The sequence below is a fragment of the Onychostruthus taczanowskii genome, unplaced genomic scaffold (genome assembly GCF_017590055.1).
Source record: "Onychostruthus taczanowskii isolate IOZ18803 unplaced genomic scaffold, ASM1759005v1 scaffold13, whole genome shotgun sequence".
NCBI classification, from domain to species: domain Eukaryota; kingdom Metazoa; phylum Chordata; class Aves; order Passeriformes; family Passeridae; genus Onychostruthus; species Onychostruthus taczanowskii.
Genome location: NW_024498462.1, coordinates 3849894 through 3869268, shown reverse-complemented (window position 1 = coordinate 3869268; position 19375 = coordinate 3849894). Strand labels below are relative to the sequence as shown.

General features: G+C 48.5%; 1 protein-coding gene across 5 annotated transcripts in view; it reads right to left on the bottom strand.

The window, feature by feature from the left end:
* Positions 1-33: 33 nt before the first annotated feature.
* Positions 34-19375, bottom strand: part of PASD1 (PAS domain containing repressor 1) — a 56824-nt gene continuing 37482 nt past the window's right edge. For 3 of the 5 annotated variants that reach the window (XM_041396361.1, XM_041396364.1, XM_041396363.1), the window contains 11 exons: positions 16836-16983; positions 14842-14923; positions 13570-13693; positions 12716-12816; positions 12177-12263; positions 11085-11243; positions 10376-10573; positions 9351-9556; positions 8616-8708; positions 7948-8155; positions 34-6745 (listed from right to left, as the gene is read on the bottom strand). In XM_041396361.1, the coding sequence (XP_041252295.1) occupies positions 6575-6745; positions 7948-8155; positions 8616-8708; positions 9351-9556; positions 10376-10573; positions 11085-11243; positions 12177-12263; positions 12716-12816; positions 13570-13693; positions 14842-14923; positions 16836-16983 (1577 nt within the window). In that variant the 3' untranslated portion in view covers positions 34-6574. The remainder of the gene's footprint in view (positions 6746-7947; positions 8156-8615; positions 8709-9350; positions 9557-10375; positions 10574-11084; positions 11244-12176; positions 12264-12715; positions 12817-13569; positions 13694-14841; positions 14924-16835; positions 16984-19375) is intronic. The other 2 variants (XM_041396365.1, XM_041396366.1) reach the window with 2 other exon arrangements.

The following is a 19375-nucleotide window of genomic DNA, read 5'->3' as shown; positions in this document are numbered from 1 at the left end:
ACCTAATTTATCCATTTATGTGGATATGGATAGGGCCACACTGTATTACTTTTTAAAAATGTTTTCACAAAGTTGTTCAGAAATACAAAGCAGATAATGTTTTCCTAGTCCAGGATGTACCCAGATAAGGTTTAATCAGTGAGTAATTCTGCAAATAGCCACGATTAAACTAATGCAGCCTCATAAGAATAGATACAGCTGCCCATACCAAAAGCTTTTGTTGGTTTATGAGAGATACTGTTTATGTCAACAAGTAGCCAAAGCTGTGAACTATTTGCTAATGAAAGTAACAGAGATATGAAAGTCTTAAAACTCAAGGACTTTTTTGACTGAGAGCCAAGATGTGAAGATCTAAGTGCAGAAGAAGGTGAAGGAACTTGCAAAGTACAACAACCTTCTGTTGTTACCTGGTTGTAAAAAGGTGCTCAGTTTGTACAATGCCCTTTTCTTTTAGTGCCCACCCAAGAGACTGTAGAGCCTTTGCCAGCTGGGTAGTAGCTCTTGTCAGATGTCATATCCATGTATGAAGAGCATATATATCAAAATAGATTTAAGGCTATGATGTAAGGGGGAACACTAACTTTTATTAACTGCATGGATTTATTTATTAAATTTATTTATATTTTTTCCCAAAAGGGGTGGTGCCTTTAAATTGTTCCTGTAATACACCTGCAGGCTGATCCAGGAAAACTAGTCACAGTGACCAGGCATCCAGTCTCAGCAGGATGGAGGGTGGAGTGAGGTCACTTCCAGTAGGCTGGCAGCACTCAGGCAATGGCCCAGCTGGCAGGTTCTTCCTTTTGGAACCTCTGGATCACGAGCTGATTGTCTGGGGAGAGGTAGATGTAGCAAGTGCCAGTGATTTCCAAGGAGTGTAACCCAGAGGTGTTTGCTGAGCTAGTACCTCAGTGTACCATAGGCTGAGCTCTGCTTGTGCCAGAGGAACTCTGGAGTTAGTGTCTAGCTTCTTACCTTCCCTTTCTTATTCCAGCTCCTTGCATCCCTATTCCAGACAGGCTGGCTAACAGATAGATGCAGGTTTAGCTGGGGCTGGTGGAGTTAAAGCAACAGCAGATGATTGCCTTCCTTCATTCCTGGAGAACAATGCCTTGACTTCAAAGCCCTGCAGAGTCAAGGACAGAGATCTCTGTGCTGTGCTGCTTCTTGGCCAGGTGAAGTTGGTGACACAGAGATGGCCCCAGACTCCAGTCACATCACCTGAGGGTGCTGGGTGTGCACATGAACAGGAAGCAGCTTGGTTAAGTGAGTTGTTGTGTCATTTCACTCGCCTGTGTTATGTTTTTTCTGTAAGTCTCCATGAAGTTTTCTGCCTTTATTTTCAGGTTCAGTCATAGGAGATAAATGAAGGTGCATCATTCAGTACAAAATAGACACCTGTAGATTGCTACAACCACTGATGCTGTTTGTCCAGCTTGACAATTGCAGTGCCTGCTGCAGTGTGACTGGGCAGCTGTGTCATGGTCCCCCTGCCACACTGGCAGTGCCTGTGGGGGACAGTGCACGGTCCCTCCTTGTGCTGGGCCGTTGTTGCTGTGTGCTTAGATGCCTTTTGTCAGAGCTAACCAGTAGCCTGGGGACACAGCCAGCAGAGCTGTGATGTTCCCGGTCTTGCCATATGGAATGTGCTGCTCTGGAGCCTGACTGCTCCCTGTGCTCTGGGTGACCAGTGACAGCCCTGACCCCCACTTGGAACTGCCTGCTTGGCCTCTGTGTGCCCAGCTCGGGGCTTGGGCATGTGAGGGGAGGGAACAGATCACATAAGAAAAATACCAGCTCTTTCCACCATGGGGGACAACTGATGATAATTAAACCGGTAGCATTTTCCAGGACATGGAAGTGGCTGCTGCCATGTGATACAGAAAAATCACTTTCTGTTTCCATCAATTTCTAAAACAAGCCACTTGTTCATCACTCTAATGGCTAAATAATAATGTAATTTTAAAAGAGTTTGCTACTGTAGTGACTAAGAAATAGCTGTGTGTTGATTTTATCAGAAGTTTCTCATCCAATTGTACCATACAAGGTTCTTGATTGTGATTGCTGTTGTTATCTGGACTAAAACAGAAGGAAATACTCTGACTTGTTTCCAGAAAAATAGGCTATTTTGTCTTTTTTGCTAGTGCTTTGTCACTTTACCAAGACGGCAGCACATTTGTGTTGACAGATTGGCTTTTATACAATGTGTTGTATGCAGAGGTACTGTAAGACAAATGGGGTGTTAAATAAAATATTGTTTCCCTTAAGTAAAAAACCCCTGTGTTTGAGGCATTATTTCCTGTGATGGCCTGCTGTGGAAGTTCCTTCAAGAGTGTTTGTCATGTTAAAGCCACATTTAGTCAGTGCTTTGCAAAACAAGGAGCAAGCCAAAGCTCCTTTCCTCCCAGAAGAGGAGGAAAGCTCGGGGTTTTGAAGCCTGAGTACAGCTTTGTCCATCCAAATACAAACACAGTGTGCAGACCCTGATGCCTTGTTCTTTCTAATTTATGTGTTGCTCCTCTTGCCTCTGGCACTGGTCACAGAAATCCCAGTTCTTGTCCTGAGCCCCGTCCCCTCAGCTGTCCATGTGCATGGACACAGTGGCTGCTGCTCTTGCCTCTCCTGCACAGTAGGGATCAGATCCCTAACAGACCCACCCCACCCAGGGAATAACAAGAGTACATAGTGTGTAAGAGGTCCTACAAGTATTATTTTATTTCTTCTTAATTTTTTTTAAATACTATGTACAATCTGTTTAAAGCTTGTCAAAATGCATGGGCTCCCATTCAATGGAGCTCTGCAGGGACATAGATTCAAAACAAGAATAAAATCTTTACTGTTCATCTTCATAAGACACTTACTTTTTCCCATTACAAAATACTTTTAAGAATAGTAACATTTATAAATGTATTTATATTCAACATCATATAAAATAAACCAAGATTTATACTCAATTCTAGAGTTTTTCTTATTTTCTTTTTTTTTTCCTTGCGTGGACTATATACAATATATACAGTAACTTCTCATTGTGTTTGTCAAATCAGCCTGATTATACCCACCAGGCTTTAGCTTATATGTACAAATATGCTAAAAGTGCAAGACTTTATTATTTAAAGCTGCCTGTGTTTTCAGAGGTCTGGAATTGTGTGGCCTATATATATTTATATAGAGATATACATCTGCATACATATAAATGTATATTAAAAATACGTATATCTATATATAGTTATGGTATATAGGTACTTGTGTACTAGAAAACCTCAGAACATTTATGACTGATAGGTCAACACCGACACTGGAGGCCAACCCTGCTGCCATCAGTCACATCCCTGCCCTCTGCTCGTCACCAACAACTCACACTTACGTTTTCTTGTAGAAGGCTGGGGGAGTGAACCAAACCCACCAGCAACCCTCAATTCCAAATGAGTCATAAAAGCACAGGTCATAGCTAACACCGAGGTAAACAAATACAAATCAACCTGAATAAAGAGATTTTTTTTATCCATCTGGTTTTTTGAGAGTGACAATATAAGGCAAAACCCCCCTGGCCCTGACTCGGCCTTGCCCTTGGCTGCAGGCAGACTGAGCAAAGACCCAGCAAGCCCCGAAAGGGTCGGTGGGATTTTGTCCTTTGGAACATGTTGAGAAAACAAGGCCCTGCCCGTGAGGCAGTGCCTGGGACGAGCAGCCCCCACCCACCAGCAGCGAGGCCAGCGGCTGGGGGGGCTCTGCGAATAAGGGGGCACATGATAAAGTGCGTTTTTAGGTCTGGTTTTAGCAAGGCTGGTCTAACATGTAAACATCCTCACCAAGCTCCTGTGCTCCTCACTGGGAGCTGTGAGCAGGGGCTGTGCCCCCAGCCCTCTGTCCCTGCAGCCCAGCTGCCATCAGCAGGGCTGTGCCCAGAGCTGGGCCCTGTCTGGTGCACCTACTGCCCCCCACCTCCCCCAGAATCCCTTCCCAAGTCTATTTTGTTTTTTTTTGACTCACTGTCAAAGCCACAGCAATGCCAGAAAACTGCTCTGCCTCAGCTCTGTCCCTACCAAGCCCTGTTAAAAAATACACCCCTCAAGGCCCTGACCCCAGCCATTTGATTGCCACCTGCCATGGCTGGGTGTGGTGGTGGGGCACTGCAGACCAGCCTTGGGGATGTGTTGGGGTGATGCAGGTTTAATGGGGAAGCCAGGGAAATCACAGCCTTTCCCTCCAGCCAGCCACCCTGAGCCACAAACTGTGCAATGCTGGAGCCCTAACACAGATATATGTTTGCCTCCCCTCTAATGGTATGTGCCAAGGCTATGGTGGGAAAAAATCCCACAAACAACTCCCAAAAATACAACCCCCTCCTACCTCATCCTCATGAGCAACCCGGCTGCCTTAGAATGGGGAAAAGGAGACCCTGAAACTAATAGTGCTTTAAAAACAAGTGTTCCTATCCTGAAGGCTCTGTGCTGGCCCTTCCTGCAGAACAAACCTGCAGAGCAGCAAAGCCCCAGGTGTTAATATTTCAGCCCCAGATTGCCCCACAGAGGCAGGTGTTCCAAATGCCACTACCAGCAGTGAGGCGGCCCCCATGGCTCTGCTGTAGCCACCATTTCTCATCCTGGTTTGAAATGGAGGGGCTGGCTCAGACTGTGTCCAAGAGCAGCTGCGTGGCTGCCCAGCACCCAGGGGCTGCATGTGCTGGGTGGGCAGGGGCCCAGCCAGGGACTGTGCTGACAAGGCACGAGCCCCAACAATGAACCCCAGGCTCTTGGGCATCTCATTGCCTCCATTCTGTGGCCAGCTGCATGCCCCAGAACGCTGCACGTGAGCAGCTCTGCAGCCCAGGATCCATCGTGTCTGGTAGCCCTGGGAGCTGTGCATTCAGTGTCCCAGTCAAAGGCAACCCCTGCACCTGCTTCTGCCCAAGGGAGGTGACCCATGAACAGCCAGGGGTTGGCACAGCTTTGTTCACAAGTCCACCTCTGCCCTGGCCAAAACACCGAAGCACCCTAGGGCATTGCACCAGTCTCTGAAAGCTCCTGGCTGGCCCCAGCTCCAGCAGCCTTTCCTCCCACTGCCACTCCGCAGGCAATGTGGCACAGCAAAACCCCATCCCCGTGCCCAGGACAAGCTGCTGGGAACAGCCCCTGGTGCTGTGCCCTTTTCTTGAAACACAGGGCTGCTGGCAGCTGCTCGTGCCACAAGCTGCTCCACCAGCAACACCAGGAACACCAGCTGCTGCAGCGCTGCAAGGCGCCCAGGAAGGGGCTTGCAGAAGGAAAAGAAGGAAACAAAAAAAACCCCAAATCATCATATTAAAAAAAAAAAAAAAAAGGCAAAACCAAGCATTCTTTACTAGGTTTCAACAGACATTAGGAACTAAACATTAGGAACTAACTCCTCTCTAAACCTTGCTCTATCTGCCAGTTAGATCTTTACTGCTAGATGGACCTGGTCCTAACTACCCACTGCCTTCACTGTCTTGCAAAGTTTATAGTAATGGCCAAACCCATCTACATTTGGGCTCTAACAATGCCCAAAGTTAGTACTCAGCTACTAACACTCCAAAAATGTACTTTTAAATTTTTCCTTTGGAAAGACACAAACAGTAGGGACACTTAACTATACACCCACTGAGGAATAAACTGGCTTTTCAATTCATAAATATAAACTTACAGTTAAAAAGTGACAATTTACAAAAATACAATTTATTGCTGACCCTATGGGCTTGTAACATTGTGGTGTTGTGATTATACATTTTGGGTTTGCCAAATTGAAACATGACCTAGCAAAACCACAAAGTTTGCTGTCATATGCTGTTCTATGCATGTTTGTTTGTTTTTATGAATAGAAACATTTACAACTACATCACTTGAAACAAAAAAAAAAAAAAGGAGTAAAGATTCTTTGTCTGTAACCTGAAAAATATTTGGCTACAGGGAATAAAAACCATACAAATTTATCTTCACTGTTAACCAAAAATAAAACATGACAAATATTGAACTAGCTGCGATGTGAGCTGGTATAACAACAGTAAGAAATTCAGGCAAAAGTGGTGTTATGTAAATTAGCAGCATTATCCAAACTCCTGGAAAAAAAACCTGCGGGACTGAGGTATAGAAAAAGGAAAAAGAATTCACAATGGACCTACTACAGCAAAACGAGTTATGTACATGGTAATCCAATGGTGTCCTGTGGACTGGTACAGTCTATGTGCTCCAAATGCTGGGCTTAAATTCACAGTGACTTTCAGCATTGAAGTCCTGAATGGAAAAAGGATTTTTTCCATTGCAAACCGAGCTTCGTGACGGCCTGATACTCCCCTCCCTGCAGCAAGACAGCCACCGCTTCCAGGGGCACCACGGCGCTGGGCCAGGGCACACCCTGCTGCCAGAGCAGCATCAGGGGCTGGCTGCACGGAAATGCCAACAAACGAGGCCCCTGCAGCCATGCAGCCCTGTCGGACCACCAATCCCTCCAGGCACCACGTCCCCACGGAGCCCGACCTCTCCCGTACCGTGCTCTGCCGGCGCCGTGCTCTCCCGCGCGCCGCGGCCGCAGCCGTGTGCTCCTCGTCTCCCAGAAGCCACTTTCAGGGCAGCTGCATCTCGGGCAGGTCAGGCAGGTTGCAGGGCTGGCCCTGCGTGTGGTGGCTCTGCTGCTGCGGGTGGAGGAAGTAGCTCAGGGGGTTCTGCTGCGGGGTGTGGGGCGGCTGGAAAATGCGCGGCGTCGGAGCCCCGGGCACCAGCTCAGGACCTTGCATCTGTGGGGAGACACAAATGTGAGCAGTCAGACCTGCCCCTTCAGCCAGCTGTCCCTCTCGTGCTGCAGGGCTGATGCTGAGACTCATTCCCTGGACTGTGCGCACCAAGTCCTAAACTGGATGCTGCTGCTGTCAGCAAAACCAGCAATGACTGGAGAGCACAGGGGGAAAGCAGGACCCATCTGTCCTAACAGGCTCTGGGGAGCTCAGCAGGAATGGAGACCTCCAAAAGCTACTTGGAGGTACAATCTGCAGGATGTGCAACTTTAATCTTTCACAGGAAAGATCTTCAGACAACCAAGGAAGAGGTCTTAGAGTAACCATGTACCCACCCATGCTGGTACTTCAAAGACCTGGACTTGCTGTTCCCCGCCCCCACCCCGTTAAAGGCACTGTGTCATCAAACTCTGGTTTACTGTGGCTCTTTATCTGTTCCAGCATCATGATTCTGCTGTCCACACTGCTGGTGCTCAGGACAGCAATGCAGCCCATGAGGACCCAAAGCAGGGACAGCTCCTGCCCAGACTTGCTGATAACAGCGATTCATTTCTCACTTTAAATCCAGTCCTGCTGTGTGGCTGCTTTCAGCCCAGCCTACTCCTCTTGCTTTCTTTTCTGTCTTTGCCTGGAGGACTGTAACTTAACCTCTGCCATCCAGGCAAGGCTTTGAGAGCATGTTACTGATGAATTATTAGTTTCAACAACCCCTTTCCTTGGTGGTGTCACTAGTTTAGCATTTACTGATGTAAACTGTGTGCTAAAAAACAAAAATCACCTCGTCCAGAGATGTGTGTTGTGAAATATCCTTTTTAAAAAAGAAAGCTGTGATGGCAGCTGATAAAAACCTTGCTCTGATGAGATGTAACAGCAGGAGGTATGTTTTCCAAAGATCTTCTCTCATCATTTTTCATTACTACAGCAAACTTTCCACCAGAGCTCCTCTGGATGAAAAGCTGTGTTTGAAAAACTGGGTATTTCTTCTGTGCACTGTGTGATAACAGAGTTTGTTGGAAAATATGGCCTTGAGCAGGTGCAGAGTCAGCCTGGAAAGGCTGAGCACCTGGCTGTGTGGAGATACAATGGGAGCAGAGGATGTGCAAAGGCCCTGACCAGGTTTGATCAGCCAGATAATCCCCATTTCTTCCAAAAACCCCAACCCATCCCTTAGCCATCCCCTCAGAAAGCTGCTTCTGCTGCAATACCTGAAGGTAGAGGCGGTGCTGCTGAACCTGCTGCTGTGGCCACTGGTGCAGATGAACGGGTGTGCTGGCCTGCTGGGAGGTGAAGCTGCCGTGCGGGATCACCAGAGGCGGGGAGAAGATGGGCGGCGGGGCCGGAGCCCGGGCGCTGCTGCAGGTGGCCGGCTGCCCCTGCGCCGGGGGAGGCAGGGTCTGCTGCTCCGCAACAAACCTGCCACAAGGAGGAAAGCCAGGCGTGAGAAGCCACACCCAGAGCACCCTCAGAACGGGCACCGGGCAGCCCAGCTGCTGCAGCAGCCAGCCTGGAGCAGGGCTGGTCAAGCCTTGCTGACAGGATTCCCCTGAGTCCCCTCTGCCCACCAAGCACAGGCTGGAACTACTGAAAATTAAGGTTTTTAAGGTTGTACATTTTCTCCATGTCTTGGCCAAGCACTTTATGCTTTGCAAAAGCCAGGAAATGGTTACTTTTTCTTTCAATGCACTTTATTTATCAAAAAGTTCTTTGTAATTAAAAAATATTCTCATCTTTCTCCTAACTGCCTAAACTTTTGTTTCACTTCAGACTGAGACTGTGTTTGTGTGACCGGGTACAAGTTTTTTCATGTCTTTTTCAGTGCCATGAAGTGTCCTGCTAAGACACTGCAGGAAGATAAGGGCCAGCAGAGACTCACTTTCCTGGCTGCCTGCTGGCACTGCTCTGCACGGGCTGGCAACTGCTGTTGGCTGCGGGCATCATGGCTTGGATGGACTGATCCAACAGCATCCTGTGGTGGAAGGAAAACAGAGGATGGTCAGGGAAGGGAGAGGTCCAGGGTCCAAGGTCCTGTCAGTCTCTAGAAACAACTCCTTGAAAATCCTCCATGAAAGCAGGCAAACTTTGAAAAAAACCTTGAAACCTTGAAAACAAGCTCATGAAATAGGATGCTTCTTATCACCTCACACCCCTCCTGTGAATACATGCTGAGAAGATTAGGATTGTTGACACTGGAGAAGAGAAGGCTCCAGGGACACCTTATAGCATTTTCCAGTATCTAAAGGGGCTAAAAGAGAGCAGGAGAGGGACTTTTGACAAGGGCACGGAGCGACAGGACTAGGGGGACTGACTTTAAACTGACAGAGGGCAGGGTTAGATTAATTTATGGAAATATGGTGAGAAGAGGATTTGAGGCCCCTGATGGTACAGCAGGATGTGCCCAGCACCCTGCCTGCCTGCACATGGGCTCACCCCACAGAGGGAACAGTGGCACGTGTTCCATCCTCACGTGTTCCATCCTCACGTGTTCCATCCTCACGCTGGCTGTGGCAGCCCGAGCCCACCACCCCGAGCCCAGCCATGCCTGCCCCCTGCCCAAGCACTGCTGTTTTCTGTCACTGCCCCAGGCTGGCCCCAGCAGGGCTGTGGGTACCTGAGGCTCCTGTCCTGGCTGTAGTCAGCTGCAGGCTGCCTCTCGCTGCTGTCAGTCGGCGCGGCTGCGGCCACGGCGATGGGCTGTGCCTGGGAGAGCACCATGGGGCTGTTGTAGAAGGGCACTGGGATGCTCGCCTGCCCTGGCACACACGTTTGCTGCCCTTGGCTTCCTCTCATTGGGTGCTGCTGCTTCTGCTGCTGTACCTGAAATGAAGACGTGGGTATCCACCTAAGTTTTAAAACTCCCTAATGGAGAGCTTTAAAGATGGGGAAAGGAGATGGGGATGGGCAGATGGGGAAAGGAGAAGGAAAAACAGGATATTGTCCATGAACACAGCAGTAGGTACAGTATATCTGTTCAAGACCACCAACCCATTAGCATTTATTGGCCCTGCAGGGCAGGTGCTGGCATCCCCAGACAGTATTTTGAGAAATTAGAGTACAAGGGTAAGGGCACAAAAGGCTTGAGGAGGAAGAGAACAGCTTAAGAGGGGAAGTGCAAATCTGAAGTCTCCAAGGAAAGCATCTCATCTGTCCTTTAAAGGAGCAGTTTTGGATTTTTTATTTTTGAACAACTCAAGTCTTTCCCATATTAATAGTGGATTTAGGTCTAGTGGTGACAAAATTGTTTTTTCAAAGCTGCCAAGACTCCTCAGGCAGAGCAAAAGTAATCTTTTAAAATGATATCTACTCCTGTGTTATGAAACCACAACTCTCACTGGCTATGAATAATGAGCAATAACTGTGTTGATGAGAGCCCAGACCTCCCATTCACATCCTCCCCAGGCACCAGGAGAGCTCCAGCAGTCTCTGGGGGGTAAATGCTTTTTGGCTACCCGTTTTTTACTTTTACAGTTGAGTGACATCGTTCACAACTGACTCCTGACACAAATTCCTCAACGCCAGCTATGCAGTAAAACCAACACCGAGGGGACGCACGGGACGGCGGGGAGGAGTGACACGGCAGACGAGCATTTAGCAGCTGGAAAAGCGGACGACGAGGACAAGGAAGCAGCCAGTGACCTGGGGGGCTGTGCCACAGGGGTCCCTGAGGAATGGGTGCGGTGACAGCAGGTGGGTGCTGCAGTAGTGCTTTGTCCCCGCCAGGGCTGGCTGCGGTGACTTCTTGGCTGCGGAGTGCCTGGGCGCGCCCGGCGGCCGCCGGGGGCTGGGCTGCTGCACGCTGTTCACGATGACCGGGATCGGCTGCTGCATCAGCATCTTTGGGTGAAAGAGGCACAGGAGCTGTTGGTTGGACTGCCTGGCAGAAATAACACTGCAGCAGTATCTCTGAATCCAGGGGCAAAATGAACCATGAGTAACAGAAAATCAAATGTTAGCCTGTGTCAAATATTTATTCAGAGCCAGGAAGGTTCCAGCTCCATTGTGCCTGCTGTGCTTTGCAGGAGTGGCAGTAGGGATCCAGCAGCACTAACCAGACATGGAACCACCAAGCTCTTTTGTGCACGGGAGACTTTGAATTAATTTGGGATTGCTTTATTTAAAGCACGGAAATCACCGATTCAATACTCAGCCAGATATTGACATCACTCATCTCTCGGGAAACACCACTCCCACAGCTGAAACCAAGTTACCAGTTTGGCAAGAGTTCATTCCCAAATGCTTCTGCCACAGACAATTTTATTACTGCTCTGTGTGCTCAAAGGAAAAGCATATGGCTGGTGAGTGTTGGGAGCACCCTGGTACTGTTGGTACCAGGGGCAGCAGGTACCTGCAGGTTGGAGTCCTGCACGAGCTGGAGCTGCTCCTTGATGACATGGAGCTCCTCTTGCTGTGTTTTGATGTCAGCTTGCAGGATGCGAGTCCTCTCCTCCAGCTGCTCCTTCAGCTGGTGCATCATCCCCAGCTGGGTGGGGAAATGGTACACTGGCTGCAGAGAACAGAGAAAAGGGACACACAGTGGGACCAGTCCTGCTATTCACATCCATAGCAATGCTGGATTCAGAAAAATGACTGCTTTTCAGCTTTTGCCGTAAAAAATATGATGCTGACAAAAAATAGCAATTGCATGTTTAACTAAAGTGCCACTGTAGTTCCAGAGCAGCAGCACATCTGGCTTATAGTGCCTCAGTCCAGGTGTTGGTCTCTACAATTTCTGCATAGATGAAATGTCTCTACATGGGACTCTCCTGTTCCCTCAGGATAACACCCTGCTGGTTTGGGCCCACTTGTGTTTTGTGACAGACACTGCATCCAAACCCTTGCCACACCTCCTGGCTGGGCTTTCAGTTGTGCTGCTAATGATATTTGGCAGATGCCAGGTCCAAGACAGGCTGCAATCCCACCTGGGATGCATCCTTACACACCTACACTGGCCATTTTCAATCTCTGTTTTATAATCTGAACATTTACTGCACTGATATCAAAGTCCTTTAAGGACAGACCTTGTCCTTATGATTTATGACTAATTTTTCTTGGGGTTTTTGGTCTCTTTTCTTTTCCTGGCCTAACTCAAACCTTTCAAGACATCCCCTTCCTCTACTAAAACTCTTCAGCATTGTATCAGCCTGTAGGTAGCTGCTAGAGGTTTAGGGAGAAGCCTTCAGCAGCCCACAACACTTTTTACAAGTGTAAACCTTCTCCTATGCTATTTCTTTGGGCGTCCCACCTGCTCTCTCTGCTCTCTGAAAAAAGTGGTTGCAAAAAGGTTGTTGCAGGTAAATCTCAGCAACAGAAAGGGCACAGAAACCTTGTCCCCACTCTGGGATGAGCCAGCAAGGACGTGAGGGCAGTGAACCAAAGCCACCTAGGCTGCCCTGCTGACAGGACACACCAGTGCACTTAACAAAAACAAACCACATACCATGACAGGGTGCTGGGAGGGCACTGCCAGCTGAGCCACGGGGTGCTGGGAGACAGGCTCACCATGGGCTTGAGGAGTGGCTATGGCCTAGAAATGAAAACTTTGCCTTACTGCAGGTCCATAGCACCTCTAGTGCAGAGCTGGTGCTTTAACAGCTCATACCAGGGATGAACAAGTGCAGGGAATTGGACAACTGAGACTGGAGATCTGAGGATAAGTCTGAAGGGAGAATTTATGTTCCTCTACGCCCCTGATAATTTCAAGTCCTTGGCATCAGCACCCATTTTGGATAAAGGCCACCTCACGTGTACAAACTCCAAGAAAAGAGGGTTGGTGGTGTGAGCCTGGAGGAGCAAATCCTGAAAGAAGGCAGCACAGGAGCCTCCAGCCTCTCTGCACTGGCTCTGCCAGCCAGTGGCACCCCCCAGGAATCCCCAGCACACTCAGAGAGCGGCATCCAGCATCTCTGAGGGTGAGATCAACGCTCGTATTGCCGTTTCTCCAGGCCCCAGAAGGGCTGCTGCTGGGGCAGCACTGACCTGCGCGCTCCCGGGCGCTGCCAGCCGCAGCGCCGCCTTGTCCCCCGGCACCGCCGGCCGGCTGGGCGTGCTGCTGTCCGTGCGCCGCATGGACGACGTGGCTGCGAAAGAGACACTCACTGTCACACAGCTGACCCCTGCCTGGGCGCCCTGGCTCAGCCTGAAATCCGCTGTGCAGATGGGCAGTGACCCAAGCAGCGCAAAGCGGGTGCGCAGTGCCCCTCTGCGGGCAGTTTGGCTCTCTGCCCCTCTGTGGTCCCTCTGCTCCCCACCTGCCTTGCTGGGCTCCCTCCTGATGCTCACCCCTATTCGGCCTGCCCCCCATGGGTGTATCCGGATGAGATCACTCCCCACGGCAAGAAAAGTCCCCTGAGTTTCCTCCCCATGACCCTACACAGAGCACTTCAGTCATCCTGCAGCCTCCCCAGGGGGAGGAGGGCACTGATGGGAGCTGGGATGAAGCTGCCAGCAAGGCAGGCATCCTTCTGCGCTCTTTCTGCAGGGACTTCACGTGAGAGACCCCATAATAAAATGATATTATCCCAACATAAAGCTTTGCTCAGTGAGCTTGGTTCAATCAAGCTGGCGAGTCACCTCTTGTCCCCAGAAGCACAGCAAACAGCCATGACCCCCAGCTGGTGACAGGCCCGGGGGAACCGGCTCTCACACAGGGGATGGGTTAAGAGGGAGAGGCGGCAGGTGGCCGTGCCTCTGTCGCTGCTCTGTGACTTGTCACGACCCCAGGGCTGAGCATTCCCCTCCCAGCCCGACTTGGTCACTCCCAGCCCAGCCCCGGTGTTTCGGGGCCGCTCTGCTCCCCAGCCCGGCACCCAGCGGCGCTGCCCGGCACCTACAGGTGGAGTCGGACAGGGTGGTGTGCGAGGAGCGCCGGGAGCTGTGCGAGGACAGTGACACTCCCTCCCGGCTGGCGTCCTGGCTGCTGCCGCACTGCCCCACGTCCAGGTAGCTGCTGTGGCTCTGCGGGAGCAAAGACAAGCGGTGACACCGTCAGCAGGAGGGGACGGCCCCGGGAGGGACCTCCGCCTCCTTGAGCCCTGCTCTGCAGACACAGGCAGCGCCTCGGTGTGCCCAGCACCCAGCCGGGCTCGCCCCAGAGCCCGCGGGCACACAGGAGCCTGCCCCGGCCTGGGCACCCACCTGGTGGCAGCCAGCAGCACAGGAGGACTGCTCCTCCCTGCGGAGTGCTGCCCATGGCCAGCTCTGCTGGGCCAACCTCCTCCCCTGCCCACAGAGCTGTGGGCAACAGGAAAGAAGCTTTTGTCAGCCTCTTTCTGCCTGATCTCTTCAGGGATGTCACAGCTGGCTGGCTCTGGTGCACTGGGGGGTGGTGGCAGGGGAATGAATGAAGGTTGCAGAAGGTCCTACCTGGGGAATAGTTTTATCCATCGAAGAGATGGAAAGAGATAACTGGGAAGGGACAGGGAGCAGTGGTAAGTGTTTTCCCTTGTGGTGGTGGCAGGGGAGGTTGCAGAAGGTCCTACCTGGGGAATAGCTTTATCCATCTAAGAGATGGAGAGAGATAACTGGGAAGGGACAGGGAACAGTGGTGTTTTCCCTTGCCTTCCCATCTTCATCTGAGTATCAGTGATGAGCTGGCACAAGCAAAACAGGTACCCTGTGGTACTGCCCTACTCCTGGATCCTCTGTGCCTAGCTAAGGGTCACAGGTACAGCAATCTGGCCTCCAGCTCCAGCTCTACTTCTCTGCTTCTGAGCTGAGGTGGTTTAACCTGTTGTTTGTGTCCAGGTTTTAACCTGTTGTTGCGTCCAAGATTACAGGGACCAGAACAGAGCAATGCAACTGCTGCATTCACAGCTATTGTGGAATCAGAGAACACTTGGTGTTACAGACCACCTAGCTCCAACCCCCCTGCCATGCCACTAGATCAGGCAGTTCAAAGCTCATCCAGCCTGTCCTAAACCAACATGGACAATTTGGAGCCATGCACCAGAAAGCTTCTCAGCCTGAATCATGACCCAGTTCAAGTCTTGGAATGAGATGAGAGTAAAGAAAATGGAGAAGAACAGATATTTCCCTCAGATTGGTAAGCTGTTACTCAGTTTGGTTTAAACATCTGCTCATTCACCTGTGAAGGAACATGGTACCTTTAGAGAAGAGGATGCCAGTTCAATTGATGACTCTTCGAGGCCAAGATCTCGTCTTCTCTCAGCCCGAACTTCTGCATAACTGAAAAAACCCAAAAATAAAAAACAAAACAAAACAAAACAAAACCCAAAAAACAAACCCCAAACAAAAAACCACCCAAACCCAACAAAATATTATTTTACAGCTTCTGTGCAGGTATCCTATCACAACTAGTGTACATTCATTTTCTAGCTTCGTGATGATGAACAAGCATCCTTTTTTTTTTTTTTTTTGCATGGTAGTTCAGTGATCCCTATGACAGTGCCTTGGGCAGGTGCCTCCTTCTGTGCATGCATCAGAGTTAACATCTTGCACTCCAGTGGAAGCTCCAAATACAAACAGGCAGCTGCACAAGTGCAGGAACCCCTAAAAGGTGCCTCTAGAATTGTATATTTTCTTTACTTACTTTTCCCCCTCTGAAATAATGAAATATTTACAGTAACAAATGCCCCATGATTCACCATTGGGATAAATTGGAGGGGATGTTTCAAAGACTCTCTGAGTGCTCATGCATCGTGGGCACTGAGAGCTGCCAGACTTTAGAGTGATGAAATATTAATGAGCTGCAACCTTTGTGGGAGGCAAGAGAAGTTGCTGAACCAACCTCACTTATATAATTGTGGTAATGAAATTTCCTGAAAGAACATTTTAACTCATGTGCTTCAGTAACATACTTTAAGCCTTAACTATCTGAGACAGAATTGAACTTCAAAATCTATTTAGGACTACATTGTTAGGTTTAAGAGGCACTGGAAGCAGAAAGAAGAAACAAGTTCATGCACAATAAATTCAGCCCTTAAAGTGAAGCTGAATTCCCTGAAGGATGGCAGAAGTAAGATAACTGAGAAGCAATCTCTCTGTGTAACATTTGCTTATGTTAACACTTCATATGTAGTTTATAACACAGATGACAGAATCAGAATCAACAGAATTTGGGTTGAAATGGACCTTAAAATTATCTGGTTCCAAGCCCTCTACTGTGGGCAGAACACCCACAACTAGACCAGGGTGTTCAGGGCCCCAGCCAACCTGGCCTTGAATATTTCCAGGGATGGGGCAGCCACAGCTTCTCTGGGCTTCCAGTGCCTCACCACTCTCATAGGGAAGAATTTCTACCTAAGATCTAATCTAAACCTGTCTCTGACAGTTTAAAGCCATTCCCCCTTGTTCCACAACTCCTTCTCCAGATCTCTTGGAGCTCCCTTAGGCACTGGAGGAGGCTCTAAGGTTTCTCTCGAGCCTTTTCTTCTCCAGGCTGAACAACTCCAGCTCTCTCTTCCTTTCTTCACAGGAGAGGTGCTCCAGCCCTCTGAGCATCTTCAAGGCCCTCCTCTGGCTCACTCTAACAGACTCATATATTTCACATTTATTAGTGTTTGCTCTTCCAGACGTTTGACAGAAAAAGAGAGGGACCAGAAAAAAATTTGATTCTTGACACTACAAAAAATACAGTGAGCAAGAGCATCACTCTGGCTCACTCAAGGAGCTCTGTATCACAGAGCATCCTACACATGCACTGCCTTCAAGCACGGGCTGCAACTCAGCACAGGCAGCTTCCCACTAGGGGGGGATCCAGGGCTGGATTTGGGTGAGGAATAAGGCCAGCAAGCCAGCAGCTAACTTCAAGTCATAAATACTTAAGGCTCTGATCAAAAGGTTTTGTAGGAGTTACATGATCTCATTTATGCCCAGAAAGATACCTCTGATTCCCAACAGCTTTAATTCTTTCTATGGCCATGTCATCACTAGGGACAAAAGGGGAATGTAACACACCAATAGATTTAGCCAAAACTGGCTTCCAGGCTTTGAGATCAGTTAAAAAAAAAAAAAAAAAAAGGAAAGAAAAGAAAAGAGTAAATAGGTAAATAAAACACATATTCCCTGTCAGAAGGAAAAAGCAGTGGCTGAACACTGAGACATAACACACTGTGAAGAGTTTGGTGCTGGCTCCTACCTAACTACCAGGTGAGTGCAAACAATGAACTCAGGCTTGGAGTTCCACTGGTGGTAGGTGATGTAGTAGTGTGTCTGCAGCCATATCCACTGCTGCCCTTTGGTCAGGAACCGGTAGTAACAGGATTTTCCTTTTCCAAACTGCATCACTGTTTAACAAAAAGAGAAAGCAATTTATAGCAAACAGGGATTTTATGTTGCAAAGGTGATTTAATCAGCATTCAGTCCCACACCCCTCTCCCAGACTGGGGCAGTGCTAAAATGGTTCATGAGCTTTATAAACAAGACAGATGATACATAACCATGTATCATTGTCTGGGGTCATTCCTGCTGACTTTCAGGAGTGCCTTTTGCTATTTTGAGATTTCTCTTATAACTGGTGTAATTATATAACTAGCTACATTCTTATAACTTATGGGCTCCCTGAAATAAGCATAAATAACATTAATTAAACAAATTATTTGCCTTTCATTAGTACATGAGAATGCATTTCAAAGACTGAAGATGTGAAGTAAGAATCCTAATAATGGCACAAAACAACAAGATAGTGGAGTTTCAACTGAGAGCTTTCTTTTAAGAGCTGGCCTACTCCAACCTGGTATGTATTATCAGGCTATGTCCAGAAAAATCTCAGGTGCTGTAATACAGCTGGAAAATAGTGAAGGGAACTACATTAAATAACCACATTAATTTTTCCAGACTGCTGGGAGTGCAAAATGAAACATGCTCACTTAAAGTACCCACAATTAATGAAAAGTAAAATACAAACATGATTTAAACAAACCCATTTCACTCTACAGGAGGCAAGATGTCTGCCCAAAGTGTCAACATGACAAACATGCCATGTTTGCTAGGAACCTAGCAAAACACACTAACCCAAAAGTTTTTTTATTCACCTGCACACCTCTATTTTGTTAAAATATCAGGACTGACTTCTTCAGTGATCCCATTAACAGTGGTGGGCTTTAGATGAAGCACCTAGTAGACATTTTCTGGCTAACATGACATGCTGGGGATCCCTCAGTTCCTAGTCCTGGCAGACATGTCCTGAAGCAACTTCTCTAAATCACTTTGCCAGCACTTTACTTTGTTTCCCTGTGCAGTAAAATGAAAAGATCTTTCCTACAGGTGTGTTGTGAAAATATTCTTCTAATAGGTAAGAGGAATGCCTGGATGACAGAGATGCAGAATATAAATAATCAAATTGATTCTCTGCAGAATGATCTGACCCACTCTCAGTACAGTGTGTGTCTATACCAAACTGCACATGCATTACCAAAAGGCCACTTAAATCTGAACTGTCTTTTAAGCAAACAGCACTAAGGAGTACTGTACTTGAGAGCAGTTAAAATGTTCTGTGAATATTCACTTTTGCTGCATTTGACACTTGTGTGTCCCCCTGTCACAGCCTCCTCTGTGTGCTCAGCCAGGCAAACCCCTGGCACCTGCTGCCCCAGTGCTTTGCTGGGCAGGGCAGAGCAGCCAGCAGGGAACTGCAGCAGGGGATCTTGACATGCAGACAAGTATTTTTCCCCATTCTCTTCTAGGTCCCTCAGCTCCTCATATATGTAAGTGGTAGAGGGTTTGTGGTAGAGATGAGGGTGCTTTGCAGCTTTTCTCCAGTGGGCTGTGGGGCTTCTTGCTGGAGTTTCTTGGTCCCAGCCTCGTGCTGCTCTGCATCTCAGAGCAATTACAGCATCCTGCTTGCTCCTCTCTCTGGGGTGTCCTTGTTTCCTTTGAACAAAACACTTTCCTCTCAAGTGGAGGTAGCAGAGAGACAGACAGTGTCCCCCACAAGAAACCTGTAAGTAATACTTCTTAGCAAAATACCTGATTACCTAGATGCATTTTACAAAGTATTGGTTATGTTTCATTGCAGTGCTTGGCAATGAAAAACCACCACAGGACCCACATAACTCTGGCTCAATATCTCAGTCTGAAATGCACCCAATAAGATAGAAAAATCTGGGTCCTGGGGATAAAGCATCTCACATCTGGTAGGATCTGCACACTGCTAAGAGTAGACCCCACCTGCAGACACCTTCTGCCCTTCCTCACGTCAGCTCCAGCCTCAGCAGGACATGGTTCTTCAGCACTGGGCTGCACTGCCGTGGAAACCAGGTGAGTTCTCCTTCTGCCCTGCCTCTGACAGGCCACACTATTTCTCCTTGCATGAAAATAAATTTCATGGACCTTCTTTGCTGTTCACACATTAGCCTGAACTTGACTCTTCTGCTTCGTTGTTTTCCTTTCAGGTTGACCAAACATGAGCCATCTTCACCCACAGGGAAACTGTGTTCAGTACTTCTGTATGTAAAATAATTCTGAATCTCCAGAAGCATTTTACTAATGAGTAAGTGAGGTTCACAACACCTAATTGCACAGGCAGGCGATCCAAATGATGCTCTCAAAAGGTGTTTTGGTGAGCTGAGCCTCCTGGGTAACTCCAGAGCCCAGGGGAATGGCAAGACCCCCTGAGCTGTGACAAATCAACAAAACTCGCAGGGCAGAGGGGGGACAGTTCTGACTCCCAGTCTTTTA